We start from the raw sequence: 25,981 nt of genomic DNA, 5'->3' as shown, positions 1-25,981 counted from the left end.
GGGTGACTCTTTATGCCAAATTATTCAAATCTGCCACATAATTGTTGCCAAATTTTTTAAAAATCTGCTACACAATTTGACTCTTGCTACAGAATCTTGAAAAATCTGCTGCAGGAAATCAAAGGTTGTCTATATTTGTACAGATAGGTGCCTGCAGAGAAGAACAGGCCTAGTGATTAAGAGCAAGAGGCTAGAGCCAGGGTTCAAATCCCCACTTTATCCATTCACACCTCCTTGTGAGGCTGGACAAATCACTTTATCTCCTGTTGCCTTGGGATCAGTTTCTTAACACATAATCTAATTTCTTTTTTAACTCCCGATGCAGTAAGTTAATGGTATGCTAAGGCATCGGGAGTTAAAAAAATGCACACAAACCAGAAAATGTGCACAAAGAAAGGATCAGTGCACTGAAAAACATGACTGATGCACATGAGTTATATTTTATGTGCAGAAAACATGGTTTATGTGCACAAATCAGGTTTTCTGCACATAGTATATACTTTATGAACACAAAAAACGATGTGCACAAAGCTTTTTCTGAATGCATAAATCATATTTTATGCACAGAAAAAATGTTATTGTGAACATAGCATGTTTTCTGCGCATTAAAACACTGACTGCAGAACCTGGCACCAAAACTCTTACATCTGCCCATAGACTAACACTAACACTGGAAACGTTATGCCACCTCAGACTAGGAGTAAAAATTCCAGCGCTAAATTAAGCCAGCACACCTCTCTGCACTGGGGGATAATAGCTAATGTCTTCATTTGCGTGGGATTTCCGTGCAATGGCGGCAAGCAGAATGCACAATTTTACAGGCATAAAACTCCTCGTTGCATTGGGAGTGTAAGTTTGTGCACACAAAATCTGCATATAATTGCAGGTAAAAAAAAAATGTGTTCTGCTGAGTGCATCTATTACATATGGCCTTAAGTTTGTAAGCTTTATCAGACAAGATCTATTGTGCCTGAATTCAAATAGTGCAGTAAGCTGCCTTAAGCATCATTTGGAACTGCTGGCTGAAAGAAAAAAATATTATATATAAAGCACAAGTTATGTCTGTACTGGATCGGAAAGGACTTCTCATTATCTCCACAGAATGCTGGCCTTCCTTTTTTCCGTTCATTCATCTTACTCAGTGTTAGAAGTGGTGCACCTCAGATACTGTAGACTGCACGTGGGGAAATGGGATGCCAGCAAATGTTACTCTGATGAAAAGGAATCATTTTCTTCCTGTCTCTTGCATATTTTAAGGTCTTCATCTTGGAGCAAACTTTAATGCAGTTCCCATGCAGCTGCGATGGCTGTGCACTATATTGGGTGGCAATGTACAATCATGCCTATCCAGGGCTGGTGGAAGCACTAAGCAGAATGGCAACCGCTAGGAGGGCGTGACGAGTTCGGGGACAGCAGCCTAATACTTCTACTGGCCCTATGCTGATGTCACATTTAAGCAGCAAAATAAACTTCAGGACTCGAGGCTGCTGGAAGGACTTTAATTGCACCTCCTTCTTCCTATGGCCGGAGGAGAAGCTATGTTGCTTGGGCCACAGGGGTGGGAGGAGAAAGTCCAATTGCAACAGCACTAAGCAGAAGGAAATGCATTGGCCTCATGGGCTGGAAGAAAGGATTCCAGAGGTGGAGCAACCTCAGCCAGCCTTTGCGGCCAAAGACGGCAGCGATGAAAGAGGAGCAGGAGCAAAGTTAGCGGGTCCAAGAGAGGAGCAGCATTGACTGTGCGGTGGTGGGAGAGAGGACCAGCGATGGCTGCGCCCGCACAACAGGGGACAGGAGAGAGGAGTGGTTGGCTGGGCCTACATGGCTGGGGAAGGAAAAGAGGAGCACTGAGCAGTAGTAGTCTTGGCTGAGCCTGCATGGGCTTCAAACAGAAGAGAGAAAGAGAGAGAGAGAAAGTGACGAGCATATGTGCGTGTGGATGTGGATGTGAGAAAGCATGAGTGTGTACATGTATGTGTGAAAGCATGTGAATGTGTGAAAGCATTTGTGCATGTGTGTGTGTATATGTGTGTGTATGTGAGAGCAAGAGGAGACAATTTGGTGGTAATTTTCAAAAGGAGTTACATGCGTAAATATAGCTACTATTGTAGCAATTTTCAAAAGCCATTTACTCAAGTAAAGTGCACTTATGTGAGTAAATCCTATAGACAAGTCAATGGCATATATTGTAGCAATTTTCAAAAACCTGTTATGCTCAGGCTTGTGGACCCTTGGGGCGACGTGAGGATGGAATACCTTGCGGAAGTCCCGTAGGCTCTCACGCCGGGTGGCGAGGCAGAACAAGAGGCGGGACGAGCTGGCCCTTGGCACTGGAGGCTGAGGCGAATATGGAGGCGATGAAGAGACGAGAAGAGGCGCTGTGTCTTCACCACTGGTGGTCTGCGGTCCCCCCGGGAGGAGCCCGTAGGGACCCGACCGCTGGGACTTAGGTGGACCTAGGGAGGTCAGAGCAATGGTGCAAAGGCCAACTGGAGCTTCGCCCTGGAAGCCCGCGGTCCCCCCAGGAGGAGCCCGTAGGGACCCAGGCCGCTGGGACTTAGGTGGGCCTTTGGTGACGGAGTCTTGGAGGAGTCCTAGGTCGAGTGCCAGAGGGTCGTCGCTCACCAGTCCGAAGTCGTGCACCAGAGAATCGCCGCTTGCCAATCCAAAGTCAGGAACCAGAGAATCACCGTAAGCCAATCCAAAGTCAGGAACCAGAGAATCACCAGGACGTAACAGGAGCAAGAGGCAGGAACTCACCGAAGCAAGCAGACTCAAACAACACTCGCAAGAGACGTTGCCAAGTCACTGGATGAGCAGAGGAAGCTGCCTTTTATACTTCCTCTGCCCTGGCTGATAGAGAACAGGTGAGGTCATTAAAGGGATGGGTCCCTTTAATTCTGTGGAGGGGCGTGGCCTAGTGCTGAAGCATGGCGGTGGCCATCTTGGATTTCCTCCGTGGAGGGGAGATGCCGCTGAGAGGAAGCAGGACGGAAGCAGGACGGCTTGCCCTGCAATGGGCAGCGGGGGTCCGAGTCAGAGCCCTCCCCCGGGGCTCCCATGGTGCTGCGAGTCAGGTAAGGGGACGTGGTCGTGGGGCGCCACGGCCACGGAGCACAACAAAACCCACTTACTCAAGTAAAGTGAATTTACTCCAGTAAACCTGGTTTTTACTCGAGTAAATGCTTTTTAAAATCAGGCCCTACGTGCCCTACCCCTTTCCCCTCACCAATGAATGACAACCTCAGGATGTCTGGAAATCAAAAATGTTTCCAGATATCAAGAGCAGGGGATTTGTTTTTTCTTATTAATTATTGGTGGCTATTTTGAAATATTTTTTATTAATATGGTTTTATAGTTATGATTGTTTTGTGTTTCTTGATCTTGTTTGAATTCTATGAGGTATGGTGATGTTTCTGCCTTTCCAGTGTTGCAATGCATATGGAGTCTGGCTTGTTGCAGTTTCCAGTTCATTTTTTGTCTGCACATATCTATTTATACTTTATGGGCTCTTTATTCTGTATTTGGTCAGAGTCTGACTTTGTTTTGCAAGTGTGACCAAGGTGAGGTATTCTGTTAAAGGTGAATTTTAAAAGCCCAGCACGCGCATCAATTGAGGGATGCGCGCACAAGTGAGGCTGGGGTGTGCCGACCAAATTTTAAAAGCTGCCCAGATACGTGTGTATCTCCCGCTGCGCGCACATCTCAAAAGTTTTCAAAAAGGGGTGGGGCATGGGCAAGGTCTGGGCGGGGCATGGGTGTTTCAGGGCGTGGCCAAGAGATGGGCGTGTAAATACTTATATGCCTGGGTGTAAGGTTTGCCTAGGGCACCTAATATCCTTGCACCGGCCCTGTGCCTATCCCTCCTTAACTAAGTAGATATAATTTGGCACACAAATATTTTCACCATCCGACACTGTAATGTGCAGAAGAATCCCATCCCAGGGCAGAATTTGTAAAAGTTGAAGAATGCATATGCCCCGGATGAGTTAAGAATATTTTACTTCTGCCCAACAGAACCATTGCTCTGGGGGATCCATTAAATAGTGCAACACAAAAATTCAACTGTACTGTAGTTTGACTCTACTTATCTTCATGTTGGGGATCACTCATGGTGAAATCCCTCATCTAGAAAATACTTAAATAAAAGCTGCCATTATTCAAAATGGAAAAGTTCTACTCACCACAGGCGGACACGAGAAACTCCAGTTCCAAAAAGATCATCAAACATTAGAAGCAGCATCTCAGCAGACTCAAAAATACAAATATGTTTAATTTACCTTCTTGAAAATGCCAGCATTTCCGTACCAGCAAGATGATGTTCTTGCTAGAAGCATGTCATCGACCACTAAATTTACTTGTGAGGTAGGGATCAATATACTAACCACCATTTATCCAACAAATCCCATTATCTCAATAATCCAAATTCAATAGCGCATACATTATATGACCTTCATACTAGGCGTCATAGTGTGGCAATCCATACCATTTTGTCACTCTGCCTTATGCTTAATCATTGGTCAGTCCTTTTTATAATATTTTTTCTTTGTGCAAGTGCTCCGTGTATTAAAACTATCAATATTTATATTTTATATTTTCTTCTCAATACTTATCTTGAAATGCCATGATTTCTTTGCATGTATTAATTGCAGTTAGTTGCAGTCGGAAGAGATGCAGTCGGAAGAGATGCAGTTAGTTGCAGTCGGAAGAGATGCACGGAAAACGCTGAGAGCCATTATGAACCCGAAATGAATTTTTGCCCTTGAGAAAGGACGACAAGTCCGAAACCCTGTACAGTGTCGGGCACAGACACGGTGAGGCAATGTGAGATTGGTCATATTGCCGTGGACCATCGGTTTGGAGAGACTCGGGCTGCAATTAATACATGCAAAGAAATCATGGCATTTCAAGATAAGTATTGAGAAGAAAATATAAAATATAAATATTGATAGTTTTAATACACGGAGCACTTGCACAAAGAAAAAATATTATAAAAAGGACTGACCAATGATTAAGCATAAGGCAGAGTGACAAAATGGTATGGATTGCCACACTATGACGCCTAGTATGAAGGTCATATAATGTATGCGCTATTGAATTTGGATTATTGAGATAATGGGATTTGTTGGATAAATGGTGCTTGCTAGAAGCATAACATTGGCATTTTCGAGAATGTATAAACATATATTTGTATTTTTGAATCTGCTGAGGTGGCGCTGCTTTTGTTTGATGCAAAACCCATGTCTGCGACTTTTTACTATGCAGCCTTTTGCAACTGGAAGCTTTTTTTTTAAGTTTACAGGCATTAAAATCTGTAGTTTACGCCCTTGTGCTCTCGGTCATCGACTTCTGTAATCTGATTTACTGGGGGTCTTTCAGATAATTTGATTTGGAAGCTCCAGGAGGCTAAAAATGTGGCTGCATAGTTAGTGTTGGGTTGTTCAAGATGAGAGTCCGCTGCACCTCTTCTGATGAAATTGCATTGGATGCCAGTTAGGCTACGATGCCAATTCAGAGCTTTGGTGCTTTCTTTCAAGATTTTGCATGGTTTAGGCCCTCCCCACATGTGTAACAGGATCTCCTGGAAATGTTCATTATGAAATACATGTTCACAGTATGATACCAACTCCAACTTCCCCCAGTCAAGAGATTCTGACATGTCAAATTACAAAAGTCAATCCTTCTCGATGTATGTACCCAAATTATGGAATGATCTCCCCCCTGCTTATCAAGGAGAAAACCGATCTGATGAATTTCTGGCGTAAAGTAAAAACTTGGCTGATATCTAATGAGCTCCTGAACCAAACTTGAATAAGAGCAGTTTCCCCGAGCCCTGGGGACAACTTGATGTAGGTAGCTCAATTAAATATCTGCAGCTTGGCCTCACAATTGATGAATTGATATGTATTTTAAGGACATATTCGATGTTTTAACTATTTGGTTGTTTTTAGTTTTAGTTTTTAATGGTTATGTACATTGCTTTGAAAGATGTTATTGTAAAACCTGGAAAGCGATTAATAAGTTTTTATAAGTAAGCAAATAAATAAATAAATAAACAAGCCCTGATTAAATAATTTCCTTATATTTATTTTATTTATTTTAATTTTTTCTATACCGGCATTCGTGATAATATCACATCAAGCCGGTTTACAATAAACAATGGTTGATAACCTGAACAGAGAACGAAATAATATGAACTATAAATAATATAGATGCAGTTACAATAAACAAGGAGACGTACAACTAGGAGCAAGAAGAAGACAAGATAGAAACTTTAACAAAGTGTATAAACCTGTAGAATGGAGGAATTTCCAAAAATGGATGTTTGAGATTTACAATGAATTGTTCAGTACAAGTATGTAGTTTAACAATAAAGGCGAAATCATAAGTAATGAAGATTCTGGATGATAATAATGCTTAGGGGTAGGATACCAGGATGGTTATAATAATAAAAGATGTTGATTGGAGGTTGAATATCGGATAGAATAGTTTTTAATCTGCGTCTGGGAAGGCTTGTTTGAAAAGCCATGTTTTAAGTCTTTTTCTGAATGTCAGTAAGCAGGGTTCCTGTCTAAGTTCCGTTGGTATGGAGTTCCAAAGCGTGGGTCCTGCTGTGGAGAAAGCCCTATCTCTGTAAGTTATGTGGAGGGAAGTTTTGGAAGGCGGTACTTGCAGAGACTCTTTGTAGTACTCTCTTATGGGTCTGGAGGAAGTATGCTTTATGAAAGGGATTTGTAGGTTGAGAGGAGCAATTTGTTGGATGGATTTGTAGATTATGGTGATTGACTTATAAAGAATTCTGAAATGAATTGGTAGCCAGTGTAATTCTTTAAGGATTGGGGAAATGTGCTCTCTTCTCTTTGTATTAGTTAGGATTCTGGCTGCAGTATTTTGAACCATTTGTAGCGGTTTGGTGTGTGCTGATGGGGTACCTAATAATAAAGAATTGCAATAGTCTAACTTGGAGAAGATTATTGCTTGTAGGATAGTCCTGTAGTCATGGTTGTGGAACAGTGGTCTTATTCTTTTTAGAACATGCAGTTTATGAAAGCAGTCTTTAGTAGTTTGGTTTATGAAAGCTTTTAAATTAAGTCTATTATCGATGATTGCGCCCAAATCTCTTATATTTAATCCTCCTCTCTATTATATGTGTGTTGTTCTTAAGTTTTCTTCTCTTCCTACGTTTTTCTGAGTATCTGCTAACCATAATTTATTATGTAAATGTACAGAGCTCTTTATCCTTAGAGCACTTTATAAATAATGAATAATAGAACAAGACTGGATACTGAAAATCCCACTCAACATAATGGTATTCCTTAATGGCACGGACCTTTCTCTGTTTAACACAAATCTGCAGTTGTTGCAATACAGGGTCTTTGGAGAACTTTGCAAATAGAAATGGGACCCAAAGAGGAAGCAAGGCTTGCTTTGTCACAGTCACACATACTGAGCAAAGCTGAGATTCAAATACAGGCATTCCAAGGTTCATGGTCTCCTCCATCTCTAGCAGACCTCCTTTTTATGGAGAATGTATGGTAGAGCAGTGATACGGTACGTACTAAAATCACTGATTTTACTAGATGAACATTGGTACAGCAGCTTGAATCATAGCAATGGAGTGTCTTATAACATGGTCTAAGAGTCCATGTTATAAGACACTCCATTGCTGTGGAACAAAATGCTGAACCAATGTTCATTCACGCATATCCAGCATAGCCCTCTGCTTCAACGGCAGGGGGAGCAAGTCTGATATTTCACTTTCAATGCAAAGCCAGCATAGCTCTCTGCTTCAACAGCAGGGGAGGAAGTTTGACACTTCACGCATATCCAGCATAGCCCTCTGCTTCAACAGCAGGGGAGCAAGACTGATACTTCACTTTCAATGCATAGTCAGCATGGCTCTCTGCTTCAACGGCAGGGGGGAATGAAGAAAGGTGGATCTATATTCAGGCAACAATCAACAAGGACTGAATTACATAGTCTGAATAAACAAATAAGCATGGGTGTAGCTTGCTTATTGCGGTGGTTAATACCCCTAACTAAATTAAGCTATTTCACTTAGATGCAGGTCCAACACTGCTCTCTACATTAATGGTGGGGGTGGAAGGGAAATAGAATTAAAAAAAAGGTTACTAAGAGCCAAGAGAAACAGATAGGTATGTGAGAGAAAAGTGCGAAAGCTTGCTGGGCAGACTGGATGGGCCGTTTGGTCTTCTTCTGCCGTCATTTCTATGTTTCTATAACAGAAACAGCTCGCCCTTGTTTCCCTTTAAAGCAGCATTTGCACCTAACAGAAAATCAGCTGGGGTAGGAGTAAGAGAAGGGGACATAAGAAAAAGGATGTACAAAAAACAAAATCACAGCAATCCTAGTTACAGTATCTAGGAATTTACAAATCTGTGAAACTGGATGAGTTGTACCAATTCTCCACTATTGTGGGCTTTCAGAGAAGGTATGAATAAAATAAATAAGGTAGCCAGAAATGGGTGAAATTATATGTTGGTTGGAGTGGGACAGCTAATGCAATAAAGAGGAATTAGCTATAGTGAGTACTTTATCTTTTTTCAATAGTTCCTGTATCTCTTCCTGTGGCAGTTTTTTTTGTCACTCACTTAAAGTCATGATGTCGAGCTTTGTCTGACTGCACAAAAAGTCAAGAATTAGCTTTAAAATCCTGCAAAGATAGTCGGGATATGCCTACCAGATTTTTACTGCTATTACTTAGCAGCACAGTTTGGAATAGAATTGCAGTGGAATGATCCAGACGTGTCAACACTAGACATAGAGGTGAATTTTAAGACCTATGCGCATGCGCAGATGTGCGTGCCTTTGTCAGCTCGTGCATATGGACGAGGTAATTTCCTAACATACGCGCATCTATGCACTTATACTTGCACTGTTATAAAATCGGCCATACACGCATACATGTGCACACGACTTTATATCGACGCGCGCATGTGCACACAAATGACGCCTTGTTCACGTAACTGGGGGAGAGTTTTAGTAGATATGTGCACCGACACAATTACCTGTTTCCCCAATTTGTTCCCAGTTTGCCCCAGTCAAGAAGAGGACTTCTGTAACCCCCTAGCTAACTTACCATCCTTTTACCCTATTAGCCCCGACCATTAAAACCCGCTGACTAGCCTAATTTTTATTACTTACAAACCGTCCATAACAGAAGTAAAATTACGTGGTAGGGTACCCCGGCGTGCACTCGTGGGCAGACTTCATGGTACAGGCTTGGCCCCGCCCAGACCCCACCCTCGCCCTTTTTTGAACGCCTGGCTTTGGCGCACATAGCGCTTTTAAAATCCGCTAGTGAGTGCGAAAGGCAGGATTTGAGGAGAGATAGGCACAAAATAAACCAGCACTTTGGGTTGGAGGTTGCCATTGTACTATTGGCATATTGTAAAAACCAGAAGGCTCCTTTCCTTTGCATTCATGGCTCTCGAGAGTAGGTGGGATGATGAAGACGGAGATATTAACAGCAGGGAATGTAGCTTTGAAACGGGCGCGCGAGCGCACATGTACACGTGTGCGCACACCCAGATTCATGGGAATTTTATAACATATACCTGCATGCTATTAAATACTAGGCGTGTGTATGTGCGCTCCTAATTAGGCAAGTGGGCACACACAGCTGCGTAAAGTCAGGTTTGAGTTGTTCAAGTGGGGAATTTTATAATGGGTGCGCATCCACGCCATGACCTGTTTCACTAGTTCAATCTAGAACTAGGTGCTCCAAACCCCTTCCCCCCCCCCCCCCCCCAGCTGTTTAGCATGCACTGCCTCCAGTTACCCCAGATCTCTTAAGTCCCTCAGGGATGCCTGTATTTTTTTTTTTAACTTACACCTCCTCCATAGCAAAAGTACACTTGCGTGGCTCTGGTCCTGCGCCATGCACCAGGCACGTAGGGACTTGTGTGCATACCTCGTGGCCATGCCCCGCCCACACCATGCCCCTTTTTTCTCTGATGCGAGATGTGCGCACATCCCTCCACTATATAAAAATCAGGTAGACAAGTGCATGTGCTGGATGCACACCCATCCCCCGATTTTGGTGTGTGCATCTCTTTTAAAACTCACCTATAAGGGTCAAGGAAAATTAAAAGAAATACAAAAGATTTTGAGGCCCACAGTAAAATTTGTAGTAGATAGCAAGGGATAATTGTCAAAATATGTTATTAAAAAATCAAGGGGGGGTCATATTCAGTAGGCAGATTAGTGGGCAAGTTTAGCCGGATTACTTGTCCTGTGTATTCAGCAAGAGAAGCACAGCTGGATAACTTAAAAACCTAACAGACTATATTTGAATATAGCTGTTTAGATTTTTAAGGTATCCAGCCTTGAGTGGCCAGATAACTTGCTACTAATCCAGATATCTTCAAAAGATATCTGGGTAAGTAGTGGATTGATATTTTTTTTTTAAAGTAGTAAAGGGGGCCTGTGGCTTGATCTCAACACTCCCCCTCACCAAATTTCATCAATGGCCTTTTTGGGCCATGCACGTTACATGCCCTCAATGTACAATATACTACGAGATCCACAGATCAATCCCTGCTCCATTTTCCCGTTCTCTTTTTAGAAACCCACCCGTTGAGCATTATACTAACCAGGAGACCCTGTCCCCCATCGCCCAAACACTCTCCTGACCCCACTGTCACTTACAAAATCCTGCCAGAAGCGAGGTACGGTTGTTATTCTCTCCCAGTGCTTCCATCACAGTTTATGACAGAAGCTGCATTGGAAGCGTAAGCTAGCCATTGTCTACCAGAGAGGTGGCTAATTACCCCCAAACTTGACATTTAGACTGATAACTTGTGACATTTTAATGAAATTTTCCCATTTGCTTCAATTAGTTTTTGAAACGAAACAAAAGAAAAACCAAACAAAATTGTGCTCAATTTCATTGGTTTCGGTTTGAAAAAAAAGTAGCACCATCACTGCTGCCAAAAAAAAAAAAAATACTATCCCGGCCTCCAACCCCAACCCTGGACACTCTTACCCCAAACCTCAATCACTCTTGCCCTGCCACTGCCATTATTGAAAATAGCGCCGGCAGAATGAGGTCGACGGCATTGTAAATTTTAACTGTATAAAATGGCGCCGAGATATCAGCACAATTTTGTAAGATTGGCGCCATTTCCAGCAGCAGCAGCAGCACGGCAGGAATGGTCAGCAAATCACTCCTGTCCCATGAAGACATTTTCAATAGGCAGGTAAGAAGGTTTGGGGGTGGGGGAAGAACGGGGAAAAGCCCAGGAATGGTGTTGTTTGGCTGCTGATTCAACATTGTAAAAAAAACCCAACCCAAATTAAAACAATTTTTTTAGTCTCTTTATTTTAAAGAGACAAAAACAAATGAAAAACTATAACTAAAGAAAAACAAAATGAATCATAAAAAATGCCTGTACACACTCCTTCTCCATGATCGCCTAGTCTCTGAGCTTTCTTTCTCTGGTGAATGCAGCTTTCTTGTAGTCTCTTGAAGCCTGTGGGAAGGTCCCTGTCCTACTGGCCATTTCCATAGTTCCTGGTTAACATAACAGGGACCAAAACTTCACTCACTTGTGATTTTGCACCTTTACTATAAAATGGGGGGGGGGGGGGGGAGCTGTCCTCCAACTAGCTTCAAATTAGAATTTTGCCAGGGATAAGAGGCTCCGTTACCCCTTGAAATCGAATTCACAATAAAGTAATGTGCTGGCAGAAGCCACTCCTTCTCCCTCCCTCCCCCCCCACTCATCAACCCATTCAGAAGCCCTAAACCAGTGGTCCCCAACCCTGTCCTGGGGGCCCACCAGCCAGTTGGGTTTTCAGGATATCCACAATGATTATGCATGAGAGAAAATTTGCATGCATAACATGCATATTCATTGTGGATATCCTGAAAACCCAACTGGCTGGTGGGCCCCCAGGACAAGGTTGGGGACCACCGCCCTAAACCATGTACCCACTGCCGTTGCATCGCTGTTACTGGAGGTGATAAACAGATTTGAAACTTTTTGTAATTTTGTTTACACAGTCAGTCCCAAAAGATGATACATTCATCAGACACTGTGGCCTTATTTCTAAAACATATTTGTATTATGTGTATAAATATAATGTGCAATATTTAAAAGTATGAGTGTAATTTTCATAACTACATTCTTATGCAAAGTCATGGGTACCAATTCTCGTAACAAAAGTATAAGCATACTTTTCCTTTGACCCATGAGTATTTTTAGACACATTTAAGATGGTCAATTTTCAAACAGCCCTTTTACCTAGGTAATCACCATTTACCTATGTAAAATGCTTTTAAAAATTGCCCTTCCTGTGTCCAGTTCTGTTTTTACAAGATTGTTCTGGAAGGCGCAGTGGAGGGGGTCATCATGGTTGTCGAGTTTAATATGAAAATCTTGGAGGAGGGGGATTTGGCCTATGGACTTGAAAAGTTAATGGTGGGGACCACGAGGATAAAGGTTCACCTAGGGTGCCAAATACTCTTGCAATAACCCTGCTCGTATCCCTCCTCCTCCTCCTCCTCCTCTTCCTCCTTCTCCTTCTTCTGGCCCAGATCACTGGCAGTGTCAGAAGTATGGGCAAGGGGAACGGGAGATGAGGGAGGGTGGCCAGCCTGCCTTCGGCTCCAGTGGGAAGGGAGAGTGAGCTGGCTGCTGAACCCTTGAGCCCCTGTGTAGGCTATGGCCCATCCAGAATAGTGGGAGGTGGCAAATCTTTGTCCTGTGTGCCACTCCGTAGGCCAAAAATGCCTTTGTGTAAATCCAGGTCTGCTTGGATCTAATTAATATGCCCTTTTTAAAGTCCCTATTTAGAGTATATTATTGAACCATGTAACCGTATAATAATGGCACCCTATGGATAATTGAGAAACCATATATTTGTGCCTAACTGTAAACAGCTGTGATGGTGTACTACTAAACAATGGTATAGAAAAGTTTTAAATAAATAAATAAATAAATAAATGCAGCGTGCATGATTGCTACATTATTTTTTAATTAAAAGAATGTTCGCATGCCCATTTTATCAGGTCAGAAGCTGATTTTTGAAAGCTGGTGGTATCTCTATCAGCAGTTTTTAATTCGTTTTCCCTGCTGTCTTTCCCTAATAAAATCTTTAAAGATAGTGGGGTAGATTTTTTAAAAAAGCGTGATCGTGTACTTTTGTTTGCGCAGCAGGCGCAAACAAAAATACGCTGGATTTGATAAGATACGCACATAGCCGTGCGTATCCTCTAAAATCCTGGATCGGCGCGCGCAAGGCTGCCGATTTTGGGCAGCCTGCGCGCGCCAAGCCGCACAGCCTGCCTCCGTTCCCTCCGAGGCCGCTCCGAAATCGGAGCGGCCTCGGAGGGAACTTTCTTTCACCCTCCCCTCACCTTCCCCTCCCTTCCCCTACCTAACCCACCCCCCCCCCCGGCCCTATCTAAAACCCCCCCTTACCTTTGTCCCTAGATTTACGCCTGCGAGAAGCAGACGTAAATCTATGCGCGCCAGCGGACTGCTGACGCGCCGTCCTCCGACCCGGGGGCTGGTCCGGAGGCCTCGACCACGCCCCCAGGCCGGCGCCATGCCCCCGGTCCCGCCCCCGAAACGCCGCATCATCCGGTCCCGCCCCCGACACGCCCCCTTCAAAAAACCCCGGGACCTAGGCGCGCCGGCGCGCAAGGCCCTGCTCGCGTAAATCCAGGCGGATTTACGCGAGCAGGGCTTTTAAAATCCGCCCGAGTGTTTTGCCTCCTTTGTAATGTTTTGACAAGTTTATTTTAGCACTGGCGTTAATGTTCGTGCATACTGAACTTCTTACTTCTATTCAAGTTTCCGGAACCTTCCAAAGACATTCAATAAGAGACAATTAGGCTAGGCCAGTAACTCAGTGGCAGTGATGTTGGAAACTCCTAGAGGTTTTAAATCTAGTTTTTGAGGGGCTGTCAGCCACCTCCTTACTTCCTGTAATGTCGTGGAAGAATCCAGCATCTCACGCCTAGGCTGCTCCCCCCGAGAAGGAAAATGCAGAACAAATGCATTCACTCTGCAGCTCCTCATTACCTGTTTTTTCTCTTCCCTCTCCCGATACCCCTTCCTTGTGAATGTCATTCAATGGGCAAGACGCCCTTATCTGTGCCATTTCTCCTCCACTGCCAACAGTCGACTCCACGCTTTCCACCTTGATGCCTGCAATAAGCTTCTTGAGTTGGTGCCTCATGGTCCTTCTCTGAGCATATTTAAATGTCTAAAAACTCATCTTTTCTAGGCTGCTTTCACATCTTAACCACATCTCTACAATAAGTATACCTGCCATGTTTGTCATACATGTTTGTCTTGAGCTCCATGGTGCAGGGATGGTCTCATGAGTATCTGTCCAGAGCTGTGTGTAAGAACTGCGAGTAATAGTTTTGCTGTGGGAACTGAGGCAGAGATCTAACGCTGGAATGTCTACAATTTATGGGATTTCAAAGATGCGTGAGAGAAAATCCCTCAGCTCACAGAGGCAGAGACATCAGCCCACATCGTTGTAGTTATCCCTGAACTGACAAGAGTCTGAAAATTTCACTGGCCTAGCGTCACCAAAAAATATGCCCGACTGGAATGTAAAATTTAATGTTGCTGCTACTGTCTCAGAGTTTAGATGGAACAAGCGTTTGCTGTGAAGTTACCGGTGAATTGGACTGTGTAAACATCGTCTCCTGTAAATAAACAGGCCTTTGCTGGAACCACACCTATCGCATGCAACCTCTGCAACGACTTGGTTAAGGGAATGGGGAGGAGTCAGAGGGAAGCTCAACAGAGGCAAGTTCTTATTGAACTGGGAGCCTATAGGAGTAGGAAGAAACTGTTGGGCAATGCCCCACCCCAAATATACATGCCTCCAGTAAAACAAGTTTTTGGTAGTCCGCAAAAAGCAATTAGAGTATAGTAAGTAAAATAGTGAAACGTTAGCACTGATGATTTTCCTCGTTATGCAAACCTATGCCCACACTGCATGTCCGGAGCAACACAGGGAACTCTCACTGGCCCTGAATACTAAACAGGAATCTCCTCCGAGAAAGTCCTTTAGTGCTGCACTCTCAGGTTGGCAAGGCACACCCTGGGCTCAAGAGCACTGCCTTTCCGGCTCTCCCCAAACCCACACTCGACCCCAGGCCTGCCGTACCGCAGCTTGAGATGCTAAGGCCAGGGTCACGGGACCTGCCCAGCTTTTATGACTGTATGGCAAACACATTTCTAAGGACTGAAGAAACAGCAAGGAAGGCTGTCTAACAAAGCCGTGAGGGCGACAAAACAGGATTAGCAGCCAGATGTCCAAATAGTATCCTTTATTGGGTAGTAACACGAGTAAATGAACAATGCCCAACTCTGGCCGAGTTTCGCCCTCTTACAATGGGGCTACGTCAGGGGCTCAACTTGAATCGTGTTATGATGAAAATCCAAGTCTTAAAAAAGACTATGCAACAAAGGTTATTGGAAAGGCTGATTAAACTCTTAATGACAGCGGTACCTCAGTTTCTCATTTCATAATCGATACAAGGATTGCAAATATGCCGATATTCTTTGGTGTAGTTATAACAGCAAACACGGGCGGCAGTATGGCTTTCCCTTGTTGACTCAGAACCAAAGTCAACAAGGGAAAGCCATACTGCCGCCCGTGTTTGCTGTTATAACTACACCAAAGAATATCGGCATATTTGCAATCCTTGTATCGATTATGAAATGAGAAACTGAGGTACCGCTGTCATTAAGAGTTTAATCAGCCTTTCCAATAACCTTTGTTGCATAGTCTTTTTTAAGACTTGGATTTTCATCATAACACGATTCAAGTTGAGCCCCTGACGTAGCCCCATTGTAAGAGGGCGAAACTCAGCCAGAGTTGGGCATTGTTCATTTACTCGTGTTACTACCCAATAAAGGATACTATTTGGACATCTGGCTGCTAATCCTGTTTTGTCGCAAACACATTTCTAAGTACAGCCGGGGTGTACATTAAGAGACAGAGGCACCAAACTGTCAACCATGATATCAACTCACAATGTTCAGTAAACTTGCAGTCCACAGGGCTAAATCATTCCATTATCTCCTCCTCCTCCGGCTGCCACAGCTTATCCTTCTTTCTTTTCCCTATCTAGGTTGCAAAGAATCTTCTCATATGGAGCTCATATGGCCTATCTCAGTTCCTTTACAGTCATGATTTCCTCTCTGCAAAATAGTTTTGCTGAAATGTGGCCTAATCATTCAGCTCTACACATTTGGGCCTGCCATAGCTATGGGCACACACCACCTAACTGTCCTTTCCTTTCCTTGTGTTCTTCGGTTTCCATTTTCTCTGCAAGTCAGACAGGTAGCAGAGAAGCAGCGGCAATGTGCTGGCTGAACTTTATCAAAAAGTGCTGGGCCACTGCTACATTAAGTTAACTCAAAAAATGGTTTTGGTCAGGGCTTCCCAAAACTGTCCTGGTGACCCCATTGTCAGTCCGGTTTTATGATATCCACAATGAATATGCATGAGATAAATCTGCATATAGCGTGAGCTCCAATGTATATGTAAAGCCGACTAGGCTTCGCCATTAGATATTATTATGGAAAATTCCAGCAGTGGGAGTAGAGGAAGTGGTGGAGTGATTGACATAGCCCCTTACTAAAAGGAAAGTCCTTTTCTACTAATCTAAATAGGTTTTCCAAGAGGCACTAGAAGTCAACATTGTGGAAAAATAGAAAGAGGCATCACGGGTGCTGACTTGCTGCTATCTGGAGAGGTTCTCCAACTTCTCACCTTTTCCAGCTGAGGAGGCCATTTTCTTTCCATACAGAAGTAATGGCCTGTCCGTGTTTTCCACCGTTTGTGGAAATGAGGGAGAGTTTGCCCATTGCTTTTTCATAAAGAGAGGAAAGCTCAGTCCTTTGCAAACCTTTTGTGATCAAGGATCTCCAGTGGTGTGCTAGAAATCCACACCTGTTTGCGGTATTCTATTTTTGTGCAAGAGAAGTTGATGAAGACCCTGTGATACAACATTTGGAGGATGTCCATCTCAAGGAGAAGAGAGGGAAGAATCTGCAATAACAGCAGATTGAACACTGATTCTGAGGTCTTGGAGGCAGCACCTGAGATCTATACTGATGTTCTGTTTTGTTGGACAGTGTATTTTTTTTTTTGAGAGACTGGAAATGGATTTATTTGTTTTCTCCACAACTTTAGTAGTGGTCAGTAAATTTTTGGTTTTGGAACAACACTACTGGTTTGGAGATTTTTATTTGTGTGACTGTAAAGTGAGCACCTTGGGCCTAGGAGTTGTTCTGCTCTCCCTCATCCTCCTCTCTCCTCACTGGAGCATCGTAATTCCAAAACTGCATCCAGTTTTTCCATACTTTATAGTTCCTGAAGATTGTCCCTATCCTGTACAAAGGGGGTTACATTAGTAAATGTGTCTCATGTGTATTCATCATGGGTATCCTGAAATCCTGTCTGGCTCTGGGGTCACCAGGACAAGGTTTGGGAAGCTCTGGTTTAGGTGACTAGTCGGTTCTGTATATACTGAGCTACTCTGATTCAAAAACAGTTACATGTCATAAACTATAGACAGTACACCTGTTGTTCGGTGATTTTAAGACAGCATGTCCCACTTCACTGATGCCATTGGGTACCTTGTTTTGTTCAGGAAATATGAGGTAGATGATGGGGGGAAAAAAAGGAGCAATCAATCCACCTAGTTGACTTCCTCTCTTGTTCTCTAAACACTTTGACTAGATGAGCTTTTTAAATTCTTGTACCAATTTTCTGCCTTCTGCCACTGTTAACTGAACCTGGTGGCACTAAGGCAGGGACTCACCCACTGTGCTACTGAGCTTGGCCTTGGAGTTAAAGCATGCATTGTGACTGGAGCTAATTCACAGGAAACATGCACGCAAAGCAACTGGGCCTTCATTATCCCAGCTATCCCCTCTTACCCTACTACCAACAAAGCTGCAAACTGATCTGGCTGCAAGAGAGGACTCTGCTAAGCAACTGACATTTCCCAAAACAACATTTGCCAGGAGTCATTCCTAGATTTATGGAGTTTCCGGCAGCTTCCCAAAAAGGAATCTCTGAAGCCCATTTGAACTCAGGCTAACCTAAGGTCCATTCCCACAAATTTGCACTGACGTTCTCAGGCCCACAGCTACTTTCCAGTGTGTCATGCATGTGATTATATGTCACAGAAACTACTGAAACGTGGAAGCTGTTGCAGTACCTTGTGCAGTGATATACATCTAGCCAGGGATGTGATGGAACCTAGACTGTTAAGAGAGACGGTTGGTCAGTCATGGCTTTTTGAATTTCCCCTCCAAGTGCACTGTGGGATGTGAAGTCCTGTTTCTTCAATTTGAAAGCAGCACTACAGAGACCTGAGGGGTTGTAAACAGGCCAGAGCTGGGCCAAAAAAAAAGTAAAAAAGTCTCCTTCCAGAAACTGTGTCACATCACATCCCTGTTTAACTAATGTCCATAAAAACTAGGGTGGGTTGAGATTATTTTAAAAAAACAAAGATGATCAGTTTGAGGCTTTGAGCAGCGGAGAGGGAATCCTTCCCACCCCTGCCACACACTCAGGCACACAAACATTTTATTCAAATCAATGGAGTGCTTGCTTTGCACACTCTGCCATCATTCCACAGGGGCACACATGAAGCAAAGTGTACAAAGACTGCCTGTATGAAGTCATGGAATTAATTCCCATGAACACCGAGACGAAATGATTTCTCTCCTGAAGTCTGGGGAAGATCCTCTTCTGTCAGCAAGAAACGTCATCTTATCTTATTTTGTTTCAGGGGAAAAAGAAAAGAATAATATCGCTTATGCCCCTCCCCCAATGTTCTCTGCACTCCTGTGCACCAAAAACGCCAACCTGACAATTCAAACTCTGGGGGGTAGGTTATACTCGTCTACCCTCTCCAGAAAACACGACAGGCGCGTAACAAGAGTACAAACAGCGGGCACTCCCGTTCCGTGCCGCCTCGATGGACGGCAGGGATTTGGGGGGGGGGGGGGGGTGGGGGTGGAATACAATGAAAGAAGCAAATGAGACCCAGACACTCCAATGGCTCTGTGTTCTTGGAACGTGGATACGTCTGGAGAACTTACGGGGGGGCAAAGAAGGGAGAGGAAAGGGATTAGAAAAAGGATCCTTCCACATACAAAGCTGTCTCTCTCAGCTGGCTCGCTTTTTCACTGTAAATGTCAAAGGCACCGAAACACGAGACGTGATTTGTAGAAAACAAATTCTCAATAGCCCATCAAAAGAGACCCGTTTCCTACCTGTGATCCGGTCTCTCTCCATCACTCCTGCGGGATATATTTAGCATCCGTGTGTCCTATCCGTCCCTCTCGGAGGCGTACCCAGTTTTTGTCGCCCCCCCCCCGCGCCACTTAGCCACCCTCCTCTTTCTCTCCCCTCCCTCTTCCAAAAGCTCTTTGTCTGATCTAATTTCTTCAATGTGTGGTAGCTAGGAAAGCCTCCAAATTACCACATCACCATGTGCTGCTCATATGGGGGCTTTTTTTTTTTTTTTTGCGCTCCAAACTGAAGTGGCATTGTCTTTATGAAAACGAAAGAAAAATATCTAAAAAAGATTTTTTTTAAAAGGAAAGGAGGCAAAAACCACACCCACGTGAGCTGGGAATTTCAGTCACGGCCCCTCCCTCCCCCCCCCCCCCAAAAAAAAAACCCTGCCCCAGTACGTGTGCTGCTGGGACTACCGAAAGCCCCCAGAACCCAATTCCTCCCAGAGATCAGCCCTAAAACCGCGGGGGGAGATCTTCAGAGCTCGACTTCCTTGTGCTACTGTGCTCTCGCTCCTCTTTCCATTTGTACAGTACAACCGCTGACAGCTTCCAAATAAGTTGGAAGCAAAACAGCAATTTAAGCATTTACACACACACACACTCAGAAAGATGATTTTTTTTAAGACGGTTGCACATGATTTCCTTCTCTTTTTCTCAGGCTCAAATATTAAAAAAAAAAAAAAATAAAAAGCAAAAACTGTCTGGTCCCTTCCGCCCCCTTCGACTGTTTTTTTTTTCTCACCACCGGGCCTGGCTCTCTCGTTTCTGGCTGTGCATAAATTATTGCTTCTGGAGGTTGCCGGTTGCCTTCCTAGGAAAGCACTGCAAGCTGCAGTTAATCGCCAGGGTGCTCTTGGTGTCAACGTTTAACCTCCTTATTAGCATTCCATGGGGGGGGGGGGGGGGGGGGGAGTGTGTCGCTATTTGAATTTGGCAAGGAGCCCCAGAGCTGGACTAGGTAGAGCTGATATGTTTCCCCACTCTTGATCTGCAACTCAGCTAGGAGTAAAGTGAGCAAAAGAAAAAGAACTGTGCCGAGGTCACTGGGACACCTGTGTACTTACAAAAAGAATCATCTAAAGATCGCCTTACAAAATCACATAGGTCTCATCTCCAGATATCATCTCAAGAATACGCCAAAATGTTTCCAAAAGCTCCCCTCCAGCGGTGTCTTTGCATAATTCTTATCCTGGTCAAACAAAAGGTGCCACAAGCTGCAAAGAATCCAGGTGTCTCCACGTGCAGTACGGCTACTAGAACCGTGCACATCCGACAGCTATTAATAGACACTGCAGAGAGGGTAACTGCGTGCATTCAGGTCATTTAAGGTCATAATGGATTCTGGTTTCTCTCGTCGCAAAGCATTCTGGGGTTTGGTGTCATTCCGTTTTCTCAACTGGAAGAGAAGGACTTTGAATTCCAGAATGTTTTGGAGATAAGAATTCAGAGACTAGGCCTGAATTATCCCGATCCTGGTAAGGAGGCCGGTAGTTACCTCAAACCAAGAGCAAAAAGAAGGTGCTAAGCCAGGAAAGAGTTTGAATAAATGTGACTGGTTGTCTTAAAAATAAACAAACAGAATGCCTTTGCAAATTTAAGAGGGCAATTTTTATAAGGTGTATAAGTCTGCTTTGAAAATTTGCGGGTTGTCCCTGTACATTTAAAGTGACCCTTGCTTCTGAGCTGCTATAACTTGCTACATGTATATTCCAACTCATATTTTTCAAAACCAAAGGTATGTTGTGCAAATGCATTCCCCATCTCCTGAAACGCCTCTTGTTCGTGCAGGAAAAAGTATGCATGAAATGGGGTTTTGCCCATACTTTTACACGCACAGCCCTTAATTAATTTTCAATCCGCCACTTATGTGCACATAACAGGGTCATAACGAGGGTAAGCTGCTTTGAACATAAAGCCCTACATTTCTGCCTTCAAATTGTGTGTATCCCAAAAGCAGGAGCCACAACCGTTGACTACAACCCTGGTATTAATCTCTTCCCTTGACTGAAGTGCAATGGACTGAAAAAGGTGAGGGGTAATGCAGTGAATCTCCTTATGTAACTAAAGGTTTCTAAAATATAGATCACTGTAGCACTACTGTAGTGAAAAGAGATTCTTCTGTGAAACAGCTCAGGTGAAGTCAGCACTTGAAAGATCTTAAGAGAAAAATCTGGTAGCAGGAAAGGGAAGATGTCTATTAAATGAATTGAACCACTTACAAGGGAGAGAATGGAAAAATGTGAATGCTTTTGACCAATAAGATTCCTTTCTAAAGTTGGAAACACAGGGAGCAGCACAGCGCCTTACTGTGTGTGCCAGACACTCCTGTGTAGCCTTTTCCATTTCCGTGGTGCCCTTTACAAAAGCAGAGATGCCATGCCTTATCTTATCCATCATTATCCCCTTACATGCACGCTCAAAACAGGCCAATTCAATATCAGCACACGTTAAATGGGTGCTCATGATTGAGCACCGGCTCTCTTAACGCACACCGATCCACCTCTCCCGGGCGCCCGATTTAATATTTAACTGGGCTGCCGCAGTAAAAAGGAGGTGCTAGGGGAAATGTTGTGTCCCTAGCGTCTCCTTGGCATTGGGTGCCCAGGAGAGGTGGCTGTCAGCGAGTTAGGGAAATGGGCGCTCTTTACTTGAGTGTCCGTTTTCCTAACCTGTCCGCCGGCACACTTTTTAAATTTCTTTTTTTATGGTTCTTCTTTTTCAGTTCCTACAACTTGTCTTACACATCCAGCCACAGGAGCAAGTGGTCAAGTGCAAGGAGCCAGGCTATATAGAAATGTATAAAGCCAGAGATCAACTGAGGTCAAGGGTAGTACGCCAGGAAACAAGTTGGGCAGACTAGAGGGGTCTTACAGTCCTCATCTGCTGTCGTATTCTATGTTTCCATAACCAACACAGCTAGTACAGACAGAGTACATAAAAGTGCATTTAGACCCATTTGATGCTGGCATTTTTTTCCCCTTGTACTGCTTCTCTGTCATAAAAGTTTTCTCCTCTACTTAGAACTTGGTCCCACCCCTGGCTGAGCTACTGGCTGCATCTCCTGAAAGTACAGGAAGTCCCTAGAATATCCTATTTGGCTCTGCACTTACACTTCAGAAGTTAAGCACTGAAATATAATCAGAACTGTCAGGCTAGGCCTGGTGGAAATGATTAACTGAGGCAGCAGACCTCAAATTCTAGGGTTCAGAACAGCATTTTAGAAGTAGCACTAGCTAAGGTCTTTAAAATTTCAGCCCACCTGTTTCTCAACTATAATAATTCCTATTTCGGTCATGTTTCTATATGATACTTATCTTTTTTTTTTTTTGCCCCAATATATTTATATATATTTTGTTCTTTTACACTCAAGAATTAAAATGACAATTGGTAATGAAAGATTGTTTTGTTCTGCCCGGTTAACTACCAAAACCATGTGTTTCACACAGCTATATTTGGAGTTATTTTCTAATTGCATATATTAGCATTTGAAGTTTGGCAGCTGCAGGGGGAATAATCCCAATGGCACAGAATGGACTTGACTACATGCAAAATCCGAGGCTTGGAACATCCTGCTAATACATAAAGCAATGTTAGGTGAGCCACTTTCGGTGTATTCTTTTTCTTTTCTTTTCTTGACCTGGTAGGTCCAATTTTCTCCTTTTTCTTCCAGCTCAATCAGACGTAGTGCTGGGACACTGCTGCCAGTGAGTGCTCATTCGCAATCATCTGGGCATTTCCCCCCTCCCCCCCCCTGTTCCTTGACTGGCCATTGTAGCAACGTTCCTGATTCTAGGAAGCCAGGCACCAGGCTCCTTCCAGGACCCTGTATTATGGCCTCTAAATCTGACCACCAGCTGTTGCCCTTAATGATGACCATTACTCTATCCTTGCCTCCCCCCCCCCCCCAGCTGACCTAAGGGGTAGGAACTGAATTGGTGACCTTCCACATAGCAGTGCATAGTGCTTGCCATTGAGCCACTAGGTCAACCCCCAAATTAAATGTATTCTAGCAGAACAGAAAGGTTGCTGCAAAGGTCTGGCAGAAGCTTGCATTACTTACCTACGCATTCTACTACTATTTAATTTAGTCAAGGCAAACATACGTGACAAATGAGTCTGTGGGAAGTATTTTCTTCTGGTTTGTAATTAGCACAGAACATAGGGAGGATTACTTTAAAACATGTGCATGTGCCCATATACATAAACATGCGCGAGCATGTAAAAACAATCCAGACAAGTTCCAAGTTACCCAGACAAGTAGCAGCACTTATCTGGATACGTTCAGATTTATCCTGCTAAGTAGCACTTTTCCGACTTATCCGGTTAAGTGAGATAACCGGATAAGTCTGGAAAAACACCACTTAGTTGGATAAGTCTTAAAACGCTACTTATCCGGCACTTTTTAGACTTATCCAGATAAGTAGGAGCAATGCCAGATCTCCCCCACTTAGTCAGTATTTTAAGATGTTTACGATCACTTACTCCTGATATTGAGCAGGTAAGATGCCAAATTGACATTCATAAATTGCTCATAGAAAAGCAACTTACCCACATAAATGTTGGCCCTGACCCAGAATGCTCCTGGCCTGCTCCCTTTTTGACACACACAAATTTACTCGTGGACCCTTTCTTACGTGTGTATATTGAGGCTTCTAAAATAGTATATACTCGGCTATATGTTATTTTACATGTGCAACTGCTAATTTTTATGCGTGCAACTCTTGAAAATTCACTTTTAAGCTGATTCTAGAGTTTATACAATTAGGGTGAATTTTGAAAGCCATTTATGTGCATAAATGGCTTGTTATGAAATTATCCTGGATGTGTGCATGTAAAAGTATGTGTGAAACCTGAATTTGCATGTAATTTATGCACACAAAAAAGGAGCATTCAGGGGGGGCAGAGTTGGATTTATGTCCATACTTTTGATTTTAAAAAGTACAGAAAAGGAGGGAATTTTCAAAGGAGTTATGCAGGTAAAAGTCATATAAGCATGCAAAGTGAACTTATGCGGGTAAATCCTATGGACAATTCAATGTCATATATTGTAGCAATTTTCAAAAGCTCAATTACTCAAGTAAAGTGCATGTACATGTGTAAAACCCAATTTTACGTGCATAAGTGCTTTTGAAAATCAGGCCCTATATGGTAAATTCGCATGCATAAGTTATGTGTTGCAAAAAGCAGGTGTAATTTTGTGCAGGTTTTTTTTTCTGTGCAGACTTTATGCACACAAGTTCACTTTGAAAATGGCTATATTTTACACGTTACTTGCAATATTACAAAATCACCCTCCCCTAGTGTAATTTTCACAGGGACTTCTGCAGGTCAAGTAGTGCTTTACCCGTAGAAATGGCCCTTTAGAAAACTGCATGGCCGGCACTAGTGTACGTTTACACACGGTTAGGGGGAGGGGAGGGTTTCTAGGGGCTGGGATTTATGCCCACATGTTGGGGGTTTTTTACGCAATGATTGGGACAAGGAGGAGAGACACAGGATGAAATTAAACTGAGCAGAGGACATCCCTCCCCACCCCAGTAATCGAAAGCAGAAGAAGCCTACCAATTTGTTTCGCTGCATTATGGGACTTGTTGGGTGATCTCCCTGAGCAAAGCAGGTTTACAAATTATAGCATGCGTGTATAACGCCAAGTGTAAAAACTTAAGAGATGCTCAAGCCTGTTCTTTAATACCTGGACCTATTTGACAGCGCCATAGAAGGAAGAAATCCTTGCAAAAGTTTCAGTGGTCCAGGAAGGTGGAGCTGCATGCATTGGTCATGAGGAAGGGATTGGAAATGTCAAGAAGGAATAAGTGCAGAGGAATTTCAGAAGTCTGCAGGCTGGGTGAGGATAATATTCATTTTTAGTGCTACCCTCTCTGCCTTGGCTGTCATCACAGTCATTTTTTATTTCACAGTTCCTGGAGGAAAGTTATCCTGGGGAAAACAAAACTGGGTCTTTAAGGAATCTGCTGGGTAGCTTAGATGTTAAGGCTGTGCGAGCAATTCAAGGTCAAACATAAGCCAGGCAAATTTCAGTCTGGCTCTTGTTCAACAGCAATGTTTTGGATCGTCCCCCAGATTTGCTCGGAAAGCTCTGCCATATTTCTACAAGAAGATCTGGGAAACATTCAAAAGAAATTCCCTACATTTGCAAGAACATCGATCTACCGAGTTGATAAAGTCTTGTTTTCTTTTTTTTCCAAAATGTGAAGTAGATCTGAAAGTTTTGCTCAAAAAAAGGTTCGCCAAATCAGTTTTGAAGAGGTTCCCTCCTCTATACAGTGTGGGCAGTGATTAATTACGACCCTCAGGGGCTCCTAGGCATCAAGACTTTGTGTGTCCCCCTACCCTGTAGGTTGACTGTATGACAGTCAATCTACAGGGCACAGGGGCCCCTAGGCATACACTGACTGTGCCTATTAAGTAATCAGGCTCTGACTGTGGTGTTTCTGTTGGTAAATAAGGTACTTTAAGGAATATAGAGGTATTTGTTTTATCTTTATTTGGACAGCAGCTTCTGGCAGTAACATTAACATAATTGACTCTCCTTCCAGGGTACAGAATGTGAATCTCATTTCTTTGCTAACTTCACTGCAAATTTAGAACATCCTCAGTCTCTTTGCTGTGACTAAGGTACAATTAGGGGTTTTGAAAACTGC

The 25,981-nt window shown here is 43.5% G+C and overlaps 1 protein-coding gene and 1 long non-coding RNA gene across 3 annotated transcripts in view; one reads left to right on the top strand and one right to left on the bottom strand.

The window, feature by feature from the left end:
• LOC115090831 overlaps positions 1-25,981 on the top strand; it is a 176,344-nt gene that overhangs the window by 22,588 nt on the left and 127,775 nt on the right. The gene's annotated exons all lie outside the window — the stretch shown is intronic.
• The window catches only part of SEPTIN9 (septin 9), a 612,883-nt gene that overhangs the window by 467,051 nt on the left and 119,851 nt on the right, over positions 1-25,981 (bottom strand). The window contains exon 1 of one of the 2 annotated variants that reach the window (XM_029600383.1): positions 19,293-19,386. The exons of the other annotated variant lie outside the window; for it this stretch is intronic. Within the exon in view, the coding sequence (XP_029456243.1) occupies positions 19,293-19,314 (22 nt within the window). The 5' untranslated portion in view covers positions 19,315-19,386. Of the gene's footprint in view, positions 1-19,292; positions 19,387-25,981 lie in introns of those variants that run through there. 2 annotated transcript variants of the gene reach the window in all.

The sequence above is a fragment of the Rhinatrema bivittatum genome, chromosome 4 (genome assembly GCF_901001135.1).
Source record: "Rhinatrema bivittatum chromosome 4, aRhiBiv1.1, whole genome shotgun sequence".
NCBI lineage: Eukaryota > Metazoa > Chordata > Amphibia > Gymnophiona > Rhinatrematidae > Rhinatrema > Rhinatrema bivittatum.
This window is presented reverse-complemented; position numbering and strand designations above follow the sequence as displayed.